Below are 23,158 nucleotides of genomic sequence, written 5' to 3'. Positions count from 1 at the left end.
GCGCCTAAATGTTAAAGTTAGGAGCACCAGTACTACCAAGCAAAAATGTTAATTTTGAGCCCTGTAATGTATAGTAAATATAGTTAAAATATTGTGAACAGCTTAAAAAAGCTATTTTTATTGTTTGTATATGCTTTGGTAGTGGGGGTCGCGAGTTATTGACGATCTTACATTGGGGGTCGCTGGTTTAAAAGTTTGAGAACCACTGCTGTACTGTACCAGTCAGTGGAAATTACATTCCTTTTGTGACATGAAGAAAACTCTCTCCGTTAAGCACATGGCTAGCTGGTTGTTCTTTGTCTTTTTGAGGCATGGAGTGGGGTGGAGTCAGTCGTTTCAAGTTTGAAACGAGCAAAAAAGCGAGTCGTGATGACTGATGGTTTGCAGCGCACTAACTTAACTAGACTCTTGAAGGAAAAGAAGGAAATGAAGGTAACAGAGATGGGAATGTCTGACCTGTGTGATTAACCTATTTTGTCTGGGTCCCCACTTGCTCCCTGGAGTCCTCTGGGTTCTCCGTGTTTGGTTCAAGTCTTTCTTTGGTCTGTAGTCTCCTTTTAGCTTGGGTGTCCTTCTCTGGCCCTGGAGATTTTCTGGCCTGGGCATTTTTGGTTGTAAACTGATGCAGAAATGTTCAAGTTTCCTAAAATGGTAATGTTGCACATGTATTAACATGAAATGTAAATCTTTCAGTACACCAAATTAGCTTTGCAGGGCCATCAAACATGAACTATCTATGATCTTGTTTAGCTATAGTGGAGTTAAACATTGATTGCAGAAGTATTAAAATCATAATATTAATACATGAGCAAGAGAAATGTTTGCAAAACACCTGATTACACATAAAGAGGGAATAAAAGTTTACATTAAACCATCAGTCTTAAGCAAGGAGCTTATGGAAGTTCTTTGTGTGTCCTGTTCAGTGTGTCCAGTTCTAAGCACATTTTTTTGTGTCATAAATATCCTGGAATCAGATTACAACTGACCATCCAGTCTTCTCTGGATGGGAAAAGCTGACGCTGTGTTTGCTGACACATAAAAGCAAAATAATTATGTGTCTGATCAGCCATAATCGTTACAAGTTACTGCTGTATTTGGGAGCTTAAAGGTGCAGTAAGTGATTGTCTTCAGAAACATTTTTTGTTGTGGTGATTGAAAGTCTCTTCACATTCCGGTAGTAATGATTAAAGTAAATTATCTAAATGTATTTATATGAATTTTTATCTTCTGGGTAAGGCTTAAGACAAAAAAAAAGTTCGTCCAATTGCAAATCGTCAGGCCAAGAAATAACTCAGACAGGTATCTCAAACTGTGTGTCAACAAATATAAATTTGTATTTCTGCACACTCACTTCACATTTGTGCATTCATCTGAAGCCACCTACAGCTGACAGAGAGAGTGAGTGACAGCTGACAAACTCAGGGTCAACATGACCTATTTTTTAAAAAAACCAACGTGGCCTTGTATCCATGAAAAGAAAGATAATAAAATGCAGAATCAAAACTTTTCTAAATCCTGCAGCATTATTGGAATTACTTTTGCACGCTGGAGGGAAATGATGTTATGCAGTTCAAAACAAAATAATATTTCTGTTTTTACCTTTTTTTGGTCTGATTTTTATTTAGTTGAATAGAAACATGAGTAAATAGTGCTCTTCCGCCTAACCAGCTTTACTGAGGTTTGATTTATATTCACACATTCGTGCTCCCACTCTGTTACATTGATTTTTGGGTCTGAAATAGCGTGTAGGAATGACTTTGTCTGTGAACAATGTTGTATTTTATAGTCCTGTTCAACTGTGTTCAGTTTTAACCCATTTCTGTTCACAGGAAGTTTAGCTGCAGACCTCAATTTAATTTTAGATTTTCATGCCTTTGCATTTCTATCAGCTTCAATCTACTTCTGTAAAATGCTTCACTAGTATGCAAGGCATATCACACTCAGAAAAGAAGTTTGGTTAATATCACCTTAAGCAATACAAATACAATTGTTTACTGAAAAAGTAATAAATAATAAAGAAATTTATTATATTTTATTAAAGAAATAATAAAATTTTTTTAAATAAATTTCCAACACTGTTGTCAGCTATTCGGTGCGTGTTTATGAATTAAGGTGTGGCTTTGGATGGCAAAGGTATGTACATTTTCAAAGCTGTTATGCTAGCGTTAAACGAAAAATAAATACATGTTTTCTTGCATTGATTAATTAATAAATTATATTTAGTTGAATTTACTGCTTTAACATTTACTTAGTATTTTTTTTCATTGAAAATGTTTACTTAAAATGAGTACAAGCATATTTAAGTTTTTTTTTCTTCAGTGTCATCTATGTAACATGGAACAAGATCTGAATAAGCCCACAAACAGTACACCTGCCCATAGATATGGTAATGACTCCACTTGACAAAAGCAATGGCAAAAGCAAGCAAGCAAGAAGGGAAACTTTGAACAGAATGTGAATTGCAGGTGCTCCTATCGGAGGTAGACCAGAGAAAAGTGAGAGTTAAAAAGAAAATAGTGAGAGTTTAGCTGATGCAGTTAATGCAGTGTGGTCTGAACATCGCACTGTGAGTGAATTAAAAAAGAAATGGTCCAATGTAAAGGTGCAGGTTAAGAGGAGAACAGCGGCGCACTATGAAAGTGTGGACCGAAGAGGCGGGGGAACAGGGAATCCTGAACTAACACTCTATGAGGGAGAGAGTTGCCTCAATTGTGGGCGACACTTTACTGTCTGGAGTAGTATCCGTGTCTGTGTGAGACACAGATGTATTAGAGGAACACTTGTTACAGTGTAGCAGTATAGCAGCACCCCTCCACTCTTATCAAGGCAGCACCACCGGCATTTCAGCTGACCAATCGCCCGCTCTACAACTGACCTGAACTGAGTTCAAAATGGGCATCATTGTATCTGCGCTCTTGGTCAGTTTGTGAGTTGTTGAGAGGGGTTAACAGCCACATCTTTAACGGATAACCACGGTCTCCTGAAATGCAGTTAAATAATTACGCTCAATAAAATAAATAAATAAAACTTAGCTGGAATAATATCTTTAAATACATCACTCACCAAGTAGCCACCTATAACGCACCCTGCCACCTTGGAGCCTCATCCTAACCATGTTGTTTGTGAGGATGAATTAATCATGGGTTGACCAAGGCCACCTTGCTACAATATTTAAGCGCATTTTAAGCATCACATATTATTTCACATTTATTGAATGGAAATGTTTCCAATTCACGTATGCAAATAGTCTTCAGAGGGCGCGTTATAGCAATGTGCGTGCATTCAATCGCTCCGATTACATTGGGAAAACTGGCGATCACTGCAAATTGTGCTTTAATGTTTGGCTGGTCAACTGCATGGTATGGAAACCTTATATACCTGCTAGACATGCGGATGATCTCGTCACATACAGCTGGCATTGCACGGCTCAAGATCCTGTGTAGTGTGCAATTTAACATAATTGCCTCTAGGAGTCGCCAATGGAAATAAATCAAACACACACAAGAAATACACGTAAGCCAGACATGAAGTTGGCGTGGACCAACGCACATTCTCACATTAATTTCATCGTTAGTAAATCCAAACGTGAGCGTGAAATCTGGCGTACGCAAAGTTTATGTGTACGCAGCATTGATACATGAGGCCCCTGGTGTTTTCCAACATTAAAGTGTTTTTCACTCCTTAGAAATAAACACTTGTCAGACTAGACTAGTCATTCTACATGTTTTTTTTTTTTACATCAGTATTTGAGCATTGTCGTCATGCTTCAGATGAATCAGAAGCACCACTCAGTTATTCTAAATGCTTTTTTACTTCTCTTTACAACTTCCTTTACACATTTGGTTACCTTGACATGATCTATTGTTTGTGTAGTGGGCAGGTGTGCTTGTTTGCAGTCTTGGGCAGATTTTTCCTTTAAATCTCCCCACAAGTAACTAATTAAGGAGTTTAATATTTGGCTTTTATCTTATTCTGTACATCATAATTCTTCTTTGTGTGTTTTAATGCAAATAAATTTTTTTTGGTATTTAATAAATTTCCTTTCTTTTTTCCTTATGGATTTTTGCATACAGCACACTGAACGTACTAATTTATAGATGGTAACATATTATGTTTTGGGGTCAATTAGACCTCTAGAAAAACTAACCATTTCAAACGTTTTTAAACACTTTCAATAGAACATCTGTATGGAACACAAAATAGCACTAAAATCTGGTGGTTCAATTTAAGTTTTGTCTTTGAATATGTTTAAAATTTGATTATACAGTGCATCTGGAAAGTATTCATAGCGCTTCACTTTTTCTTTTTTTTAAGATTTATTTTTGGACTTTTTATTAGATAGGACAGTATTTAGACAGAAGCGAATTTGGAGAGAGAGAGGGGGGAAATGTCCTCGAGCCGGGATTCGAACTCGGGATGACCTGACGTGCTACTGCACCATATGTCGGCGAGCTAACCACTAGGCTATTGCGGCGACATCGTTTCACTTTTCCACATTTTTTTATGTTACAGCCTGATAGATTAATTTATTTCCTCAAAATTCTACACACATACCCAATAATGACAATGTGAAAATGTATTAAAAAAAAAAAAAACCCTGAAAAATCACATGTACATAAGTAATCACAGCCTTTGCCTCAGTACTTAGTTGATGCATCTTTGGCAGCAATTACAGCCTCACGTCTTTTGAATATGAAGCCACAAGCTTGGCACACCTGTCTTTGGGAATTTTTGTCTATGCCTCTTTGCAGTACCTCTCAAGATCTATGAATGGGCTGGGAAGCAACTGTGTACAGCCATTTTCAGATCTTTCCAGAGATGTTTAATAGGATTATGGTCTGGGCTCTGACTGGGCCACTCTAGGACATTCACCGAGTTGTTGTGAAGCCACTCCATTGATATTTAGCAGTTTGGGTCATTGTCTTGCTGGAAGATGAACCGTCGGACCAGTCTGAGGTCAAGAGCACTCTGAAGCAGGTTTTGCATTCAGGAGTCTCTGTACACTGCTGCATTCATCTTTCCCTCTATCCTGACTAGTCTTCCAGTTCCTGCTGCTGAAAAATATCCCCACAGCATGATGCTGCCACCACCATGCTTCACTGTAGGGATGTATTAGCCTGGTGATGAGCGGTGCCTGGCTTTCTCGAAAGGTAACGCCTGGCATTCACGCCAACGAGTTCAATTTTAGTCTTATCAGACCAGTGAATTTTGTTTCTTATGGTCTGAGAGTCCTTCAAATTCCTTTTGGCAAATTCCAGGCAGGGAGTTGGCTTCCCTCTGGCCACTCTACCATACAGGCCTGATTGGTGGATTGCTGCACAGATGGTTTGTCTTTCTGTAAGGTTCTCCTCTCTCCACAGAAGAACGCTGGAGCTCAGACAGATTGACCATCGGGTTATTGATCACCTCCCTGACTAAGGCCCTTCTCCCCCAGTCACTCAGCTTCGATGGGCCTACCAGCTCTAAGAAGAGTCCTGGTGGTTCCAAACATCTTCCACTTACGGATGATGGAGGCTGCTGTGCTCAGTGGAACTTTCAGAGCAGCAGAATTTTTTCTGTAACCTTCCCCAGCCTTGTGCCTCAAGACAATCCTGTCTCAGAGGTCTACAGACAATTCCTTTGTCTTCATGCTTGGTTTGTGCTTTTGACATGCACTGTCAACCCTAGGACCTTATATAGACAGATGTATGCTTTTTTCAAATCATGTCCAATCAACTGAATTTACCACAGGTGAACTCCAATTAAGCTGCTGAAACATCTCAAGAATGATCAGTGGAAACAGAATGTACCTGAGCTCAATTTAGAGCTTCACTGCAAAGGCTGTGAATACTTATGTAATCTGTGACTTTTCAGGTTTTTATTTTTAATAAAATTTCCTACAATTTCAAAAAATCTTTTTTTTTTTCACAGTCACTATGGGGTATTGTGTGTAGAATTGTGAGGAAATAAATGAATTAATTTTGGAATAAGGCGTAACATAAACAAATGTGGAAAAAGTGAAGCTCAACAGTAATAAACAATCTGTTTCACAGATTGCAAAAGACCATAAACTTAATAGAAACAACGCTACATTGTTTTGAAGTGCATTTTTGAGCAGAAAATTTGAATTTAGACTATTTAATCAGACTGGTTGAGGTCAATAATACACACTAAAGTCATTCGTTTCAACTGCTTATGTATGTGCCTTATGAAAGAGGATCATTGTAACCTTGTTGGTTTTGAGTTTTGCTTATATACACAAGTGTTGTTGCCAGATAATTCAAATGCAGATATTCCATTTTACATTAAATGCTTTTACCCAATGCGACTACCCACCCATGACCATACAGTACACCCAAAGATGTGGACCGCCCGGGGAGCAGTTTGGGCATTGGTGTCTTGCTCATGGGACTCACCACAAGCCACGGTCACACTGCACTTTTCACCCCTATAGACTTCCATTCATATGCGTTTAAATGGAGCTGACCTGAAGCGCAAGCTCCTATTAAAAGTTACACATGGTGCTGTGTTCCAAAGTTCAAGCTTGGTAAACTCTGACTTGCGAAATTGCATCACGGGGTTGAGACCAGTAGAAGATAAATCATTGATTTTGATGTGAACATATTTATCAGACACTTTGTAGATATTTGTAAGATATATATGTTGCATGTTACTATCATATGTGTTGTCTCTTAGATGTTTTTGCCTTGCTTTAGAATTTTATAATTTTTCATATGGTATGTTCTAAAAAAAAAAAAAAAATGGGTGGAGCCAAACTCTATAAAATGGCTCCAGCATGTCGGCTATTTTAGGAAGTTTTTCACACAGGAGCTGCGTCCCAATGGCACACTATACACTATGCACTATGTACTTATGCACTTACACCCTCAACAGCATAGTATATGTATGTAGTGTTGTCCCAATGGAACATTTAGGTTTTTTTACTAAGCGGAAATTCAACCTGTTTCCCTGATGAGATTTGACTGTTGCCCAAATTTTTTGAAATATATGAACAAAGTACCAATTAACACCTGCCGTGAGTATTACAGCATTCTCCATCGGGAGGCGGTATAATCAGTCTCATAGGAGAATTTCGCTTTTACAATCCAAAATAAATAAAGTTATCCAACATTTGCGCCCGATAGCTCCGCTCCTTCCGTACGTGAGCAAAGCAGCGGTCGTTGAGTGTGTGAAGTGTCCAACATTACACACTTAATTTTACCGATCAGATGAGTGCATCATCCAGGTAATTAAAGTGCACTTATTATTTTTAGGGTTTTCAGTGTAAACACACTACTTATACTATTTATCCTACAAAATGGTGTAGAAAATATGCGATTTGGGACGCACCTATTGACTCTGTAAATCTTGTATATAATTTTGTAGAAAAAAATGTTTTGTTTTTGCTAGGAATCCACAATTTAAATTTTTTTTTGCACTTAAATAAACACCTTGGACTGAATTTATCCCTCGTCACTGGTTTTGTACATCTGCACCTGGTACATCCTAACAATTAGTGATGGGCAAAGTGAGGCTTCATGAAACACTGAAACAGTCTAAACTAGGCTTAGGCAGTAATACTGTAATAGGGTATACCGTGGAATCTAAAAATAGCAACGGTGTCAGTTTCAATACCGTTATACAATCATAAAAATTAATGCACTTATATAGGAGACAAATATTAAATTTTAACTAAATACCAGTAACTGGTGTAATTTGAACGGGAGCGGGCAATCTAACAATATCGCTCCCAAGCGAGTGAACGAGCACACGCGCATCCGCGTGGATGCTGTTTATTTGTGTGTGTGTGTGTGTGTGTGTGTGTGTGTGTGTGTGTGTGTGTGTGTGTGTGTATGTGAGAGTGAGAGAGCGTGTGCTCGTGCGTGTGTTTGTGTGCGTGTGCGTGTGCGCGTGTGCGTGTGCGTGTGCGTGTGTGTGTGTGCGTGTGTGTGTGTGCGTGTGTGTGTGTGTGTGTGTGTGTGTGTGTGTGTGTGTGAGAATGAGACAGAGAGCGTCCCGCACAGATCTCTAATACGAACAAGACAAACAGGTGGCCGCGAACCTAAGGTCGCATATATGGTATTCAGTTTCTGAATGGTTTAGGCACAAGCCAACAGATTGGTGACGCTGTCTGAGCCTTACATCATAATTTTTTTTATTATGCACTGTAATACTGGATACCGAGGTAAAATAGGGAGGAGGTTTGACAGTATCAAAATTTGGATACCACCCAACCCTAGTCGAAACAAATGTGTTGAAGCTTCGAAACGTTTCGAAACCAGTCTCTGCAGTGACACCTAGTGTTCATTTTTATGTATTGCTCTGGAACAGCTTCAGCAAAGACCCAGTTGAGCAAATTGAGGTATTAAACCCCACTTTGTAGAGTTGAACCTTCAAGTGATTTAGTGGAAAGGTGAGAGTTCCTGACTAGCATGCAGAATTATTTATATTATTCATTGAGTTTCCCATTTATTGTATTTTATTAACGTCTACCCAAACCCTAAACCCAACCATCACAGTACTGTAAAAATATAAATTATTGTATACAGTGTTACAAAATTATGCTAAATTGATGGCGTATCTGCAGCTGTATCTTATCTACACCATAAAACCACACCATAAAACAGTAACATTTTTAAAAATACAGAAAATCATAATTTCAGAGCATTTGGTACAAGTCGATTCGAACCCAAAAAGCCATTTGAAGCGCAGTAACAATGTGCACACGCACAGTCCAATAGGCTATATGAGACTTAAGTGTTTTCTGACCATGTCAGTCAAACGCGAGATTCGCCAGGTCTCGAAATGCTTCTGAAATGACGACACTTTGAATCGATTAGTCATTGACAAGGTGTTTCGAAACACTTTAGTCACATGACCTGGTGCAAAACACTTGCGATTTGGGATCTCAACACTGTGTCAAAACGTCAGTTTCACGTCAGCCAACAATAACCTTTCATTAAAAGATTATGCTCTGCTGATGGTTTAAAGACACATGAGGGTCGACACTGAGGTCTTACTCTCCTCTGAGGATGTTATTTTCCTCAACATTACAGCCTCTCTCAGGACACATTCACTGTCAAAATCCATGACAGAAAAGCTGAAAGGAAGTATAAAGAGAGTCCACAGAGCACAAAGTGAAGTGTTATAGAAGGCTTCTGAATATGTTTTTAAATACTTGCTTCTCTGTTGTATTTTGGGAAAGTCTCAAAATAACTTTCCTCCTTCCCACAGCATAAGTAAAGTTATCATGATGCCAGATCACCTATTTCCTTTCTTCTTTTTGTAGTAGTACATTGCACTATTACTGTTAGTTTAGGTCCCTATAGCAGAGGAAAGTTATTTAAAATGCAAAAATTGCATGTTACAATGACCTCAGAAAAACAAATGTTTGTTTAAGTTTGTTTTAATTTGTTTAAGATAAGCACGTTTGTGGTCAAGTTGATGCTAAATAACACAACCCACAACATACTGTACAGTGGAAATCCATATTAGACCTATGCTAGTAGTGTTTGACAAAATTTCTAAGGGACTTCCAGAAAAAAAATTATTTACTTTATTTTTACTAGTTTACTTTATTATTCTGACTTGTCATGATTTTATATTTTATGTATGACCAGCCTTTTGAGGGGCATGAATGAGTGAGTGACATTGTATAGTGCAATGTTCAAGAAATCACAGATTTGTAATGATCAGTTTCTCTTGCTATGAATAAATGCTCATTCATTTGCTCTTCATCAGGTCAGCCTTCTGTCAGAGGATTTTAGTTGCCTTAGAATGGCTCACAAAATCAGAAATTTAAAGCAGCACTCTCTGGCCACCAAAGCTGTATCTTGTCGCTTGAAATCATGCTTTTTACTTTGTGTGAGCGACCCTGTAAACTCATCCATCCCTGCCAGATGAACATGGACATATACTGTATAGAAATGTCTATGAACGGAACAATTACATCTGCTTTAGGGCACACTTCATATGTTGTTTTCATGGCCTAGGGGAAGTTAGCCAAAAGCTACAGTAACTGACACATAATGACCCACAAAAGAAACCTAAGAAGAGGAATTGAAAAAAAAAAACAGAGACGTCACTAATCAGAAACTACCTCAAACACGGATTTGTATGGACAGACTTGCATTCAGTGGTGCGAGCTGAAAGAGGCTGCTTTGACGGGCTGCTTTGTGATGCTGTTTCTGGAACATAGTGTAGTGTAACACAGGCTATTTTACCTGGTCGATAGACATGGTTCCCAAACGAGGTATCAGCTTATTTAACAAAATTCAGAGTTGGCTGCCCACACAAAGCTTGCGTTTCCAGTCGGTCACATAAACCTATGTATGACTGGAAGTCTATGGGGCAAAAAGTGCAGTGTGATCGTGGCTTAACTTACAGTGTTGCTTTAAGAAATTGTCACCAGGTTCCAGATTAACACCAACAACTGTGGAATTGTTCTTGTTACGTCTGTAACCCACATTCCCCGAATAGGGAACGGAGACGTGTGTCTGGTAAACAGACTTTTGGGAGTACGTCGACAACCAATCACTCTGAAGAGTAAGAAAACGAGCCAATGAAATGCCAATTGAATTGGCAGAGCTTGGCCTCCACAGCTGATCCTGATGAGTCAACGCGATCAGCAGAGCTGTCTTAACTGACAGAATTTTAAGAGACACTGAATTGAAGTGCTCGAATGGATCTCTCTGCAGACCCGCCAGGACTAAGGAGAGATCCCAAGAGGGCATGAGAGGGGGGCGGGATGTATTTAATTGCCATGGGTCTCTGTGGAATTGGATGATTAGATTATGCTTCCTGAGCATGTTGCCATCTACCACGTCATGATGAGTGGAGATGGCAACCACGTAAACCTTCAGTGCGGAGGGTGACAGCCTACACTCCAGCTTATCCTGAAGGAAGGATAACACATCGCTAATTTAGCAAGTTCGGGGGTCTTCTCGGTTTGAAGCGCACCACTCAGAGAATAGACTCCACTTCAAGGCATAGGCATGCCTCATAGAGGGTGCTCTAGCCTGAGTGATAGTGTTAACTACAGAGGGCGTGTAAGTCACCTAAGTCTTCCGCGCTCCGTCTATGGACCACACGTGGAGGTTCCAGAGATCTGGGCGCAGGTGCCAGAGGGTGCCCCGTCCCTGAGAGAGGAGGTCCTCCCTCAGAGAAATGCGCCAAGTAGAGGCCATCGCGAGGACTGTGAGTTCGGAAACCCAGGTCTGGTTGGGCCAGAGAAGCGCAACAAACAAGACCTGCTTTTATTCGTCAGGGAATAAAACAGCTGACAATGTGCGCTCTCTGGGGAAGCAAACAGGTCAACCTGGGCCTCCCCGTAGCACGCCCATATCAGCTGGACAGTATCGGGGTGGAGTCTCCATTCTCCTTGGGACTTCTGTCGTTAGAGTGCATCGGCTGTACGGTTGAGCTTGCCCAGAATATGAATGGCACGCAGTAATTTCAGCCGTTTATGACTCCAAAGGAGCAGACGCCGAGCGAGCTGAGACGTGCGGCGGGGAACATGTACCCCCATACGTCGATATAAGCCTCCGTTGCCATGCTGTCCATTCTGACCAGCACGTTCTGCTCCAGCACCGGAAAAAAAAAACGGCGGAGAGCGAGATACACTGCCAACAGCCCTAGGCAGTAGATATGCCAATGCAGACAGGGTCCGGGTCCATGAACCTGCAGCAGCATGCTCGTTCCACACGTATCTGTCGATACGACAACATGCCTGGATACTAGCCCTAGGGGCACACCAACCCGTAGAAAAGCCAGATCCATCCAGGGACTAAGGGTGCGGTGATGCAGCGGAGTAATGTGCACCCGGTTGCGTACCTGCTTTGGGGACTCGATCGTGACGCCAACGGTGATGAAGTGGCAAACCGAGCGGCGTGACCACGGCTGTGGATGCCATATGCTCCAAGAGCCTCTGAAATAATTTCAGTGGGACCACTGAACGCAACCATGATGATCGAATCCAGCTCCAGCCCGAGATAAGAGATCCTGTGCACAGGGTAAAGTTTGCCTCTTTTCTCTGTTTCCCCAACTGGGGAAAAGAGCAGGTCCCCTCTTCTCTGGATGGCCCGTCTCAGGGACGCTTCGTGTCTGTTTACCAGACTTAGTGGCTCCCTGGGGTGGGGGCGTTACAGTCCCCGCAAGAGGCTTGGCGTTGCCGCTTGGCCGGTGGAGCGGAAGCGGAGCAGATGTTGAAGCTGCGGGTGGACGCCCTCAGCGAGGAGCAGCCGAGATGGATGGGGCAGTGGGAGGAGCAGTTTTCCCGAGCCCGCTGGTAAATGACTTCTTCCCATCGCCTTGGACTGCTCTATCACCACCGAGAATTCCTGGGTAAATTTCCCTACAGTGTCGCCGAACAGGCCAGCTGGGATATGGGAGCGTTAAGAAAGCGAGCTTTGTCAACGTCTCTCATATCAGCCAAGTTTAGCCAGAGGTGGCATTACTGGACCACTAGTGTGGCCATCGCCTTCCCCAGAGCACGAGCAGCCGATTTGGTGGTCATGAGAGCATAATCAGATGCTGTGCGGAGCTCATGCATCAAACCCAAGGAAGAACCGCCCTCCTGCAGCTCAGCCAGCTTCTCCGCTTGGTAGCGTGATAGGTGGCCATAGCGTGCAGAGCGGATGTGGCCTGGCCTCACAGCAATGTAGGCTCTGGCCGTGAGAGACTCAGATAACATGCACGCTTTGGAAGGCTTTGGATGGCCCCCACTGTAACCCACAGGCCTTGCCTTAATACAGGGGCTCGCAGTGACCTCAGTTGCGCAACAGTCAAGCTTTTACAATGAAGGAAAGAACTGTCCACGAGCACCGCCTCAACATTTTGGACCCCCAATCATGTTTATGCAGTACTCGTGCCTGTCATTCCGGGGCGAGGAAACCACCATATCCAGAATGCACGGTCAAACGACATCTTTAAAATGACGCACTACTCAACTGTGTGCTCTCTTAGGGATTCTGCTCTTTTTGTAAACCGCTCTTTTAGCTCAACAGCGAAACGCCAAGGGGACGGGAAACCCAGCTCGACCGCAGCTAAAACGTCTTCCCCCGCACTGGTGAAGATAAGACTTTCTTCAGTTTTGGAAGTCAGCTCAGCAGATGGGTTCTTCTGTCTCGTGATCAGGTCTGAAGCAACAATTCTGGTGAGCTGACTCCAACAGCTGACTGATATAGTGCCGATGACTCCAGAATCAGCTCAGCTGTGGAGCCAAGCTCCGCCAATTCAATTGGCATTTCATTGACCCGTTTTCTTACTCTTCAGAGTAGAGCTGCACGATTTTTGCTCAAATGAGAATCGTGATTTTTTTTCTTAAAATAAAGATCACGATGTTCTCACGATTCTGTAGATGTAAAATAAAGGTTAATATGAGTCGGCTATTATTGTTTTTTTCTCAAACATATGGTAAAACAATAATAATATTATGCGTAGGTCTACTGGTTTCTATGAATAATTCTATTCGACCTATAATAATTCTGATGTTGAATTATTATGTTTGAGATGCTTGCAATCTGTCATTGACAACATTATTAGAAAATGAGACATTTGTCAGATTCCCTCTTACATTATATTCAAGGCTAGAGGCTAGAGTAGTTATACTGACACTGTAAACATTTATTTCATGCACAAATCTGTGTTCGCTATGAAAGACAGCATATAAAATGCTTGTCATAATCATACTGTAAATCTAAAATGCAATATGACGATTAAAATGATGTGCACGCATTCGGTTTCATTTTCACTGCTAAGTGCTGTTCATACTTTGTGTGCGGCTCTCAAACGATCACTCTGTGCCACAAACTGAATATTATTTACAACTTAATTACCTGTTTTTCACAGCCTTTGCAGGTTCTGTTTATTAAGTAGGGTGCGCGTCCGCCCTCTCTGTGGTAACCGCTCACAGTCAGCAGCTCACGTCACGTGTGATTTCCCGGCCACAAATACATCATTATATGAAGACAAAAATGACATTTTTGGGTGAATTATACTTTATAAATACAGTATGTAACTCTTTCAACATCATTGGAGGTGTCCATGTCGAAACAATGAAAAGACTCAGACAGCTGCATTTGCTTCTTTCCTGAACTTGATATGATTGACAGAATCGTAGAAATGCTGGATTAAGATCGTCTAGGAGGTCAAATTGAGATAGCGATCTTTTTTTCGATTAATTGTGCAGCTTTACTTCAGAGTGATTGGTTGTCTGACATACTCCCAAAAGTCTATTTACCAGACACACGTTGGAGTTCCCTTATGAAGGGGAACTGAAAGTGTTTTATATTTTATTTTTATCTTTTTTTTTTGTAATATCTTATTTTTTATTGGGTTTGAATGTATGCAACTTGTGAATTATGTTAAAATTTATCTTTTACTCCTGTTAGAAATACTTCAAATGGGACTAGCAGTGACAACAAAATTCAGAAAATTGTAGGGTGTTCTCTGAAGCCATTGTAGGGGAACCCACAGTTTTAACTTAAAAATGACCAGTTAGTCAAATGAAGAAAAGCCGGAGTCAGAGATTCAATTAAAAAAAAAGTTTACAGCAAATAGTTTGCAGTTTCTTCAGCAGAAGCCAGCTTCAACACTCGCAAAAGTTCATAGGCCACTCTGCTTACAATCTCAAAACAACAACAATTATGCTCTCACTTAACACCATTAACTGTCTCATACATATACAGTGTAGGCGTTTTAACCTGATTGGTTAAAACACAGATAGACTTAAAGATTTCTGTGTGTGTGCCTAATTCTGAACAATATCTTCCAATAATTACTTGGGCATCACATCTTATTCCAGTTTATACCCTGAAGAGGGATGTCACTAAGGTCATAATATAGTTTTGACCCTTAAACATTCAACTTTATTAATAATCATAAAGACATAAGAAATTATACTTGTTACTCCATCCTGGAGTGGACACCTCTCACCACCTGCTTATAAATTACCTACAGTTTTTTTTAGCTCTTGCCACATGAATAGGGCTAAAGTAATTAAATATGGAAAAAGAGATATAAAAAAATATGAACCTACATTAAACATCAAAGTGATAGCAAAGTAAATTTTAGGGTTAAATTTGAACTTGGCGTGGGATTTGAAGATCTGATAATTCTTCTATTAGACAAATTTATGTGTGGAACCATTTTCATTAGTCAGATTATTATCCGATCAGAGAAAATACATGAAAGTGTAAACAGACCCATGCTAACAGTGTTAATTCTAAGGATTTGCTTTTGTATATAATATGAATAGGCATCATGTGCTTCAGCACCATTTAGCTATGACTATTGCTGCATTCATTACACATGACAACCCGTGATGTTCTGTTAAGAGCTGTTCATGTGACATGGGAGCATTTTGCAATTCTGCAGCATCAGTTGACAAACTGCAATTTATAAAGTTATTATGCAATATCTTAGTAATAAGAACATATTTTATTCAACAGGACTTTAGCTGTTAAGCTGCTAGCTACAGCAAACTGCATTGCATATCTCTCATTTATTGTTTTTTTTTTTGTTATTGTTACATTATTAAGTTGCAATAGTGAGTAAAATGGTCGGAAAAGAACAATTATATTTAAGCATATTGACGTACATGTATTTTGCTTGGAATCAATTGGTCTCATAAAAACAAACAATTTCAAACATTCAAAATATTTTATTTCTGATCCAGAACAGAACAAGTTGCAAAAGTTCTACACAGATGTTGCAATTTCACTATTTTAAGTGTTAACAGTAAATATCCACAGCATGGCACAACTCATTGTACTTTACTATTAAATAATGTTTTTAATTAATGTACAGTGTAACACAGGCTACTTGAATGATGTCCCTGTAAAGGTGTTTCTCTTGTTAGGATATGAGCACTGGAAAGGGCAGGTGTTGACTGCAGACGAACTGAACGTTCTCTACGAGGGAATCAAGCTTAACAATATGAACCATTACGACTATGTGCTCACAGGTACACACTTTCCTCCTGCTCTAGTGTATGCTGCCATTTGAATCACTGATGTTATTCAATAACTGGACATCTCATCTTGCATTAAATATGCTTATGTATGTTCAAAATCTATTAAAAGTGGCATGACTTTTGTTAAAAAAGTATGGTTCAGTCTTTTATTGTAGTGGCAGAGGGTGATGTGCCAGAGTTAGTTCACCCAAAAATGTAAATTACCAAGTCATGTGGAGTTTTATTGTAATTTTTTGTGTGGACATGGACTAGAACGAAATGTCGTGTCTCACAGGACCACGGTGCTACATAAATCATAAAAATGTAAACACAACACTGGACATAAGAGCTATTTTAAACTTTTAGATAACTAACAAACCAGAGCGGTAATCTAATTACACTCTTAACTATACCTATACTCTGAATACTTAAACTATACACATAATCTAAGTCAGATTATACAAGTACTTTTATATAAGACAGAACAATATTGTGAAAGCAATATTGTGAAAACAAGTAGTGCAACATGATTTGTGGTACATTCACAAGTAAACATAGTTTTACTTATTGAGTCCTTATTAAATGGAGTTTACGTAAATTGTCCGGTGCAGAGGGATAAGAGTGTTTCTACAGGTGGTTTGTCAAGCCCACTCACCTGACTGAATCACATTCAGAAATGCACAATGTTTTTATAAAGATATGGAGTGATTGTAAGACAGTTATTGTTATTCCATGACTATTTATTTTGTCGTTATTGTTTATTATTATTATTATTATTTGTTTTATTAAGTAACCGGTTTTCCATGATTTACTTACCTTTAGTGCAAATAAGGTCTCCTATATCAAATCCATGTGGTTTTGTAAGACAAATGTCTAAAATATTTCAAACTTCCTAACTGATTTTGTGTAACATCCACTGAGCAGTGGGCATCTTCTACTTCTTCTTTTGAGGTTTATTTTTTGGTGTGTTTAAGGCACAGATGTCAAACTCAGTTCCTGGAGGCACGAAGCTCTGCACAGTTTACTTCCAATCCTAATCAAACACACCTGATCAAAGTAATTGAGTGCTTTAGGCTTGTTTGATACCTACAGATAAGTGTGTTGAAGCAGAGCTGGAACTAAACTCTGCAGGATTGCGGTCCTCCAGGAATTGAGTCTGACACCGCTGGTTTAGGGCTATCATCTGAGAGGGGTCTGGATGCAGACCTGGTGCAGTTGCTATCTAAGCTGCATACAATGCTTTTAATGGCCACACCTAAACCCACCCCTAACCCTACCCCTCACAGTGACATAACCAGCTGCATTGAGTGCATCTGAAATATGCAGTCTCAGCTTGCAAATCCAAGTCTGCCTCCAGATACTATTGCATCAGCTGGACACTGTAGAACCACAAAAGCCAAATATGATTGTTTGGGTCAGATGTTTTGCTTTGGCTAAAAGCACACAGCGTAGCTAAGATACTTTCTGAGTCTCCGACAAATTAACTGTATTGATTCTTGCACCTCCAACAAATAAAATTTGATCAAATGGAGTTCAAATTGACATCACCATTAATAATTCATGTTTCACAATAAATTAAATGCATGCTTCAGTTGGTTTACTCCACTTTTTTCTTACTTTCAGGATACACTAGGGATGATTCCTTTTTGGATATGGTTGTAGACATTGTCCAGGAGCTGAAGAGAGCAAATCCGAGCCTGGTGTATGGTGAGTATTTAATTGAATGGTGTCACTTTACAATAAATTAAAAGTAAAAAGTAGATCAAGAGGTCTATTGATTTTATGAGTGCTGGAAATCAGAAAACCAGATCACTTAAATGTCTTAATAATTGTGTTTGTCTAATGTGCCAAGAGACAGTCCCTGTTCTGAAAGAATATATACAAATACTTACAGAGGAAAGGTTAAAGTTGCCATAATTTTCTTCCCTATTGTGACATTGTACAAAATATTATCTGAACAAGAAAAAGTGTGATAAATTTTTGTTAGGTTCATACTGCTTTAACTAAAATAAAAACATCCTTTGAATATGGAATACATTAGCTCATTATGTGTTGAACAAATGAAAAACAACTGCGGTTTTATTATTGATTGATTTGTACTTTTATTTTAGTCAGAGTCTATTTCACTGTGCCTATACTTGATGTGCTTAATTTGGCTGTTTCTGCCTTTCAAGTGTGTGATCCAGTGCTGGGTGATAATGGGGCCATGGTGAGCATATCTAAAGTGACGATTCCTTTGATCAGTTGTTTTTATTTCAATATTCAAACATATAATCCTTTACTCCCAAGAGCATTTGCATCTTGGTGAAACGTTTAGGTGTGGCTAAAGCAGTTTATAGAGAACTGATCACTTTCAATGTTATTTCTAGTATGTTCCTGAGAACCTGCTGCCCATCTACCGTGACAGAGTCGTTCCTGCTGCAGACATAATCACCCCCAATCAGTTTGAAGCCGAGTAAGTGTCATGCCATTAGGGGTGTCAAAACTAATTGTTCCCATGATGCACCACAATGCAGACATGGACGATTCAGTATCTGTTCAGTTAGAGATCATAACCGATTATTGTGTATTGATTTCATTTATCTAATAATTAATATGCACTTTGTCAAAGTCTGTTTAAGACAAGACATTTCACTCAGCGCCATCTTTGAAGCGCCTCTTAGGCCGTATGTGCGGGCGTTCTGTTTGAATGGAGTAACATCAAATTCTCACAATTTGTTACAACAATTGAGCAAACTACTGCTTGCCAATTCGATTAATTTCATATTTGGAATCACCAATAAAATTAAACTACAACTGTCTCTTAAGTTTAGTTCAGTAAGGTTTGAATAATTTTTTCAATTTGCCCAATCTAATGTGCACCCGAAGGGAATGAGATCATGACACCAACTTCCTTTATGGTTGTTTCTGTTTACATGTTACATTTTATCATCCTCTAAATAATGCCTCGTCCGATTGTGCTGGTTCAATCCCATTACTGATGGCAAATCTTGTGCCAAAATGACAGGCCTCTTTGTTTAGAAGTTGTGGGTGTTCGAGTAGTAACTTTCATGTGGTATGCGTTTGATGGCACAGACTGTACCTCCCGTTTGTTTCATACAAATTACAAAACCAGAGAACATTTGTTTTGAAGTATAGTTGGTCATATTTCTCATGTTTATGAAGCAAGTGTTCAGTGAAGCTGCAGAAACTATCATAAAAAAACACACATCTAGGCTGAGCCCACAGTCGTCAGTCTATAGCGATCAATGATTGGCTCCTGTACTAGAACACAGTGCTTCATTCACATTATAGACTGCTTCATTTTCGCCATTCATAACTATACGAGTGACATGTCTAGTCAGTTGCTATGTTGCGGTAGCATACTATGACAGAGGAGGTCCAACTATTTAAAAAGCAAACAACTTTGCACCATTCTGTGCTTGTTAGTTTGCTGGGACAGACTTTAACTACACTGAAGGTAAAGTAAAATCCAATTATTAGCTATTTCACTGTTAGGGAGGAAATGAAAGTTGGAAAGCTCCATCTAAAAGCATCTTTAAATACTCATGGTTTCGTAATGGCATTTCCTGTGGTGATACTTTTTGAACCAGACATTATTCTATGGTTCACTCCCCTACATGCTATGCTGATACCTCAAATATTTCAGTGGGAGTGTCAGGCCATGTGTGGTGATAGTTTGATGTTTGGCCCACTCTAAAACAGATGCTCATTCTAATGGCGCCTAAGAGTTAAAAATGTTTGCAACAGTGTTGTGTGCAAATTCTTTCCTGTCTAATTAAGGTCCCAGTTAGGGCTGAGCAACATTAGAAAAATCTCGTATTCAGATATAAGTCATCTCATATCCAGATAAGGATAACAGTTGAAGTCAGAATTATTAGCCCCCCTTTGAATTTCTTTTTCTTTTTCAAATATTTCCCAAATGATTTCCCAAATGTTTATCAGAGCAAGGAAATTTTCACAGTATTTCCTATAATATTTTTTCTTCTGGAGAAAGTCTTATTTGTTTTATTTCGGCCAGAATAGAAGCAGTTTTTAATTTTTTAAAAAACATTTTAAGGTCAAAATTTTAAGCCCCTTTAAGCTATACTTTTTTCGATAGTCTACAGAACAAACCACTGTTATACAATAAATTGTCTAATTACCCTAACTTGCCTAGTTAATCTAATTAACCTAGTTAAACTTTTAAATGTCACTTTAAGCTGTATAGAAGTGTCTTGAAAAATATCTAGTCAAATATTATTTACTGTCATCATGGCAAAGATAAAATAAATCAGTTATTAGAAATGAGTTATTAAAACTATTATGTTTAGAAATGTGTTGAAAAAAATCTTCTCTCCGTTAAACAGAAATTGGGGAAAACATAAACAGGAGGGCTAATTATTCTGACTTTAACGGAATATAACAATATAGTAACATTTCTGTAAATTCAGTAGGCTATTATTTTACGTACTGTATATTGACCACTTGTAAAGGACTATACTGTATATACTAAACTGAAGCAGTTTTAATTGAACAATTTGATATATCGACTTCTACACCCTTTTTTTTCATCTACGTTAAGCTGCTTTGACACAATCTACATTGCAAGAAGCGCAAAAGAATTAGCAATGAATTGAACATTTGATTGAATATATACAGTTGAAGTCAGAATTATTAACCTGAATTATTAGCCCCCCTGTTTTTTTTTTTTATCCCAATTTCTGTTTAACAGAGAGAAGTTTTTTCAACATATTCCTAAACATAATAGTTTTAATAACTCATTTCTAATAACAGATTTGTTTTATCTTTGCCATGATGACAGTACATAATATTTGACTAAATATTTTTTAAGACACTTCAGCTTAAAATGACATTTAAAGGCTTAACTAGGTTAATTAGGTTATCTATAGGCAGGTTAGGGTAATTAGGCAAGTTATTGTATAACAATGTTTATTCTGTAGACTATCGAAACAAATATAGCTTAAAGGGGCTAATAATTTGGATCTTAAAATGGTTTTAAAATAATTAAAAACTGCTTTTATTCTAGCTGAAATAAAACAAATAAGACTTTCTCCAGAAGAAAAAAAAATATTAACAGACATACTGTGAAACTTTACTAAATCATATGTGATCGTACTTCCTCGCTTTGTTTAGAACTTGAGGGAAAATGTGTGATTCAAAATGTAGAAAGATAAAATACAGATTAATAAAACACTTTTCAAAAACTAATGATTACAGGTCCAACATAGAAAATAAAACATACTGCTAAACAAATGCAAAATGTAAACATTGTGCTTCAAAGATTGCATCTTTTTCATGATGCTGTTTTTCATGTTTCTGTCTGCATGGTGTGTAGTATTGCTTACAAATTTTGAAAAAGTATTACTGTAAACAATGTATTTTTTGACACCACAAAATAAGTAATAGGGCATACACACTGACATGTAGCTCACGTCTTTTGTTGATCTCACTCCCTTCTCTCTGTCCCAGATTTCCAGTCATATCTCTAATATCCTATATGCAAAGAATGAAACAGCTTCTCCCCCCAAAAAACTCCCATGTGTTTTAGGATTGAATTTACATGTTTTATGCCTGTGGTTCACCTACAAGACATTTGTCAGTAGAACACATCCAACAGATGTGAATGTGTAATTTCATTTTCTTTCTCTCATAGACTCCTTACTGGGAGAAAAATACATTCAGAAAAAGATGCTGTTGAAGTAAGTTTTTAAAGCTGATTTATCCTTTATGCAGTGATTAATACTGCTCCTCTGGTTGGTCATTGGCTTTTTTTCTCTGTTGTAAATTCTCTGTATTATTACAATTTTCAGTTGAGCTGTCTTATGTAACGACATTGCTCAAAGCAATATTTAGTGTTTAATACAATTGAGGACAACTCACAGGTACCACACACTGTACCTGTCACAATCAGTTAAAAAAATATCGGGAATAAAACATAATGTGATTTAAAAACACTCTGTCAATAAAAAATTGATAAAAGCCACCATTTTGCTGACAGATGCGTATAATGTGTTTGAATTTGAAAATGTGGAAGGATGAATCAATTCTTGTCCAGTGTGCAGGTAGTTCAAAGCACTTCAAGCACTTCTGTGTTCATTAGACCCATTTCACTTTTCCAGGTTTCTCAGCAGCAGAATTTGTCATAGATATACTTAGGTAAACTTAGAGAGCACTAAATGGGATAGTATCACAAATTATGTTTTCTTTGTATTCCTATATTTAAATAATAAAAGAAAAATGCTACAACGGTCTTTTCACAATGATTACAGCAGCCACAGTAGAGAACAATGTCAAATATACTGTCCTGCATCAGAATGTACTGCTGCATTAGAAACGCCTGACATAAACAGTAATTCTATATATATTTTTGCAATTAGATGCAAAGATTATATAATACAAAATGTAGCTTTATAAATGTACATACTTAAAAAAAATGGGCGGGGATTGGCTGTCTCTGATCCTTCAAAGTAATACTGTAAAAATGTTGCAATTTTATTATTCACCAAAAAAAAAAAAAATTTCATAAAAGTTTAAACTTTATGAATAGGCTCCTTCATGCATTGAGTAATGAAATTATTGATAATTGATTTGAATTGATCTTATTCTGTTGTACAGTTTTAACATGTATATGTGCAGTTGTTTTATAAAATTTGTAAAAAAAATATTTTAGAACATAGAAAGTCATTAAAGTCATTTTAGGTGTCTTTGAATGAAATCATTATAGGAAAAAAGATCACGCGAAAAGGCCGATCACTCAAAACATGCATCAAAAATGTTGCATGGTTATTTCTGATCAACTCCTGCCTAGACACTTTACTCTATCTTAAAGTTTTAATATGGAATAATGCAGTATTTTTTATAAAATTCATTTCACAGTTGTTCTTAGAACATCAAAAGTAATTAAATTAGAAGTATAAAAAATGCATTATGCTTAGGATCAGGAATTGATGAAACAGAAAAGACCAATCATCCAACACATGCAAAATCATCCAGTTTTTTAGGCTTAGGCTGTGTTTTCGACTACAGTAGCTTTTGAAAGTTGACATGCTCAAAGCATTTCACACCTGTACTAGTGTATTCCACTTGTGATCTGATCAATGAAAATGCATTTCCATATCAGGTGTAAACAGGGCCTTAGACCTACAGTATTTATGATTTTCACTGACAGCACAAATTTAGCCTTGTTTTGGCAAAAACAGTTGATCCCTATTGGATCTCTATTAG

General features: G+C 38.3%; 1 protein-coding gene across 2 annotated transcripts in view; it reads left to right on the top strand.

Moving 5' to 3' along the window:
• The window catches only part of pdxka (pyridoxal (pyridoxine, vitamin B6) kinase a), a 49,842-nt gene that overhangs the window by 12,733 nt on the left and 13,951 nt on the right, over nt 1-23,158 (top strand). The window contains exons 3-7 of one of the 2 annotated variants that reach the window (XM_056464853.1): nt 15,839-15,943; nt 17,555-17,638; nt 18,106-18,140; nt 18,301-18,386; nt 21,588-21,633. In XM_056464853.1, the coding sequence (XP_056320828.1) occupies nt 15,839-15,943; nt 17,555-17,638; nt 18,106-18,140; nt 18,301-18,386; nt 21,588-21,633 (356 nt within the window). The remainder of the gene's footprint in view (nt 1-15,838; nt 15,944-17,554; nt 17,639-18,105; nt 18,141-18,300; nt 18,387-21,587; nt 21,634-23,158) is intronic. The other variant, XM_056464854.1, reaches the window with a different exon arrangement.

This window comes from Danio aesculapii, chromosome 9, assembly GCF_903798145.1.
Source record: "Danio aesculapii chromosome 9, fDanAes4.1, whole genome shotgun sequence".
Lineage (NCBI taxonomy): Eukaryota > Metazoa > Chordata > Actinopteri > Cypriniformes > Danionidae > Danio > Danio aesculapii.
This window is presented reverse-complemented; position numbering and strand designations above follow the sequence as displayed.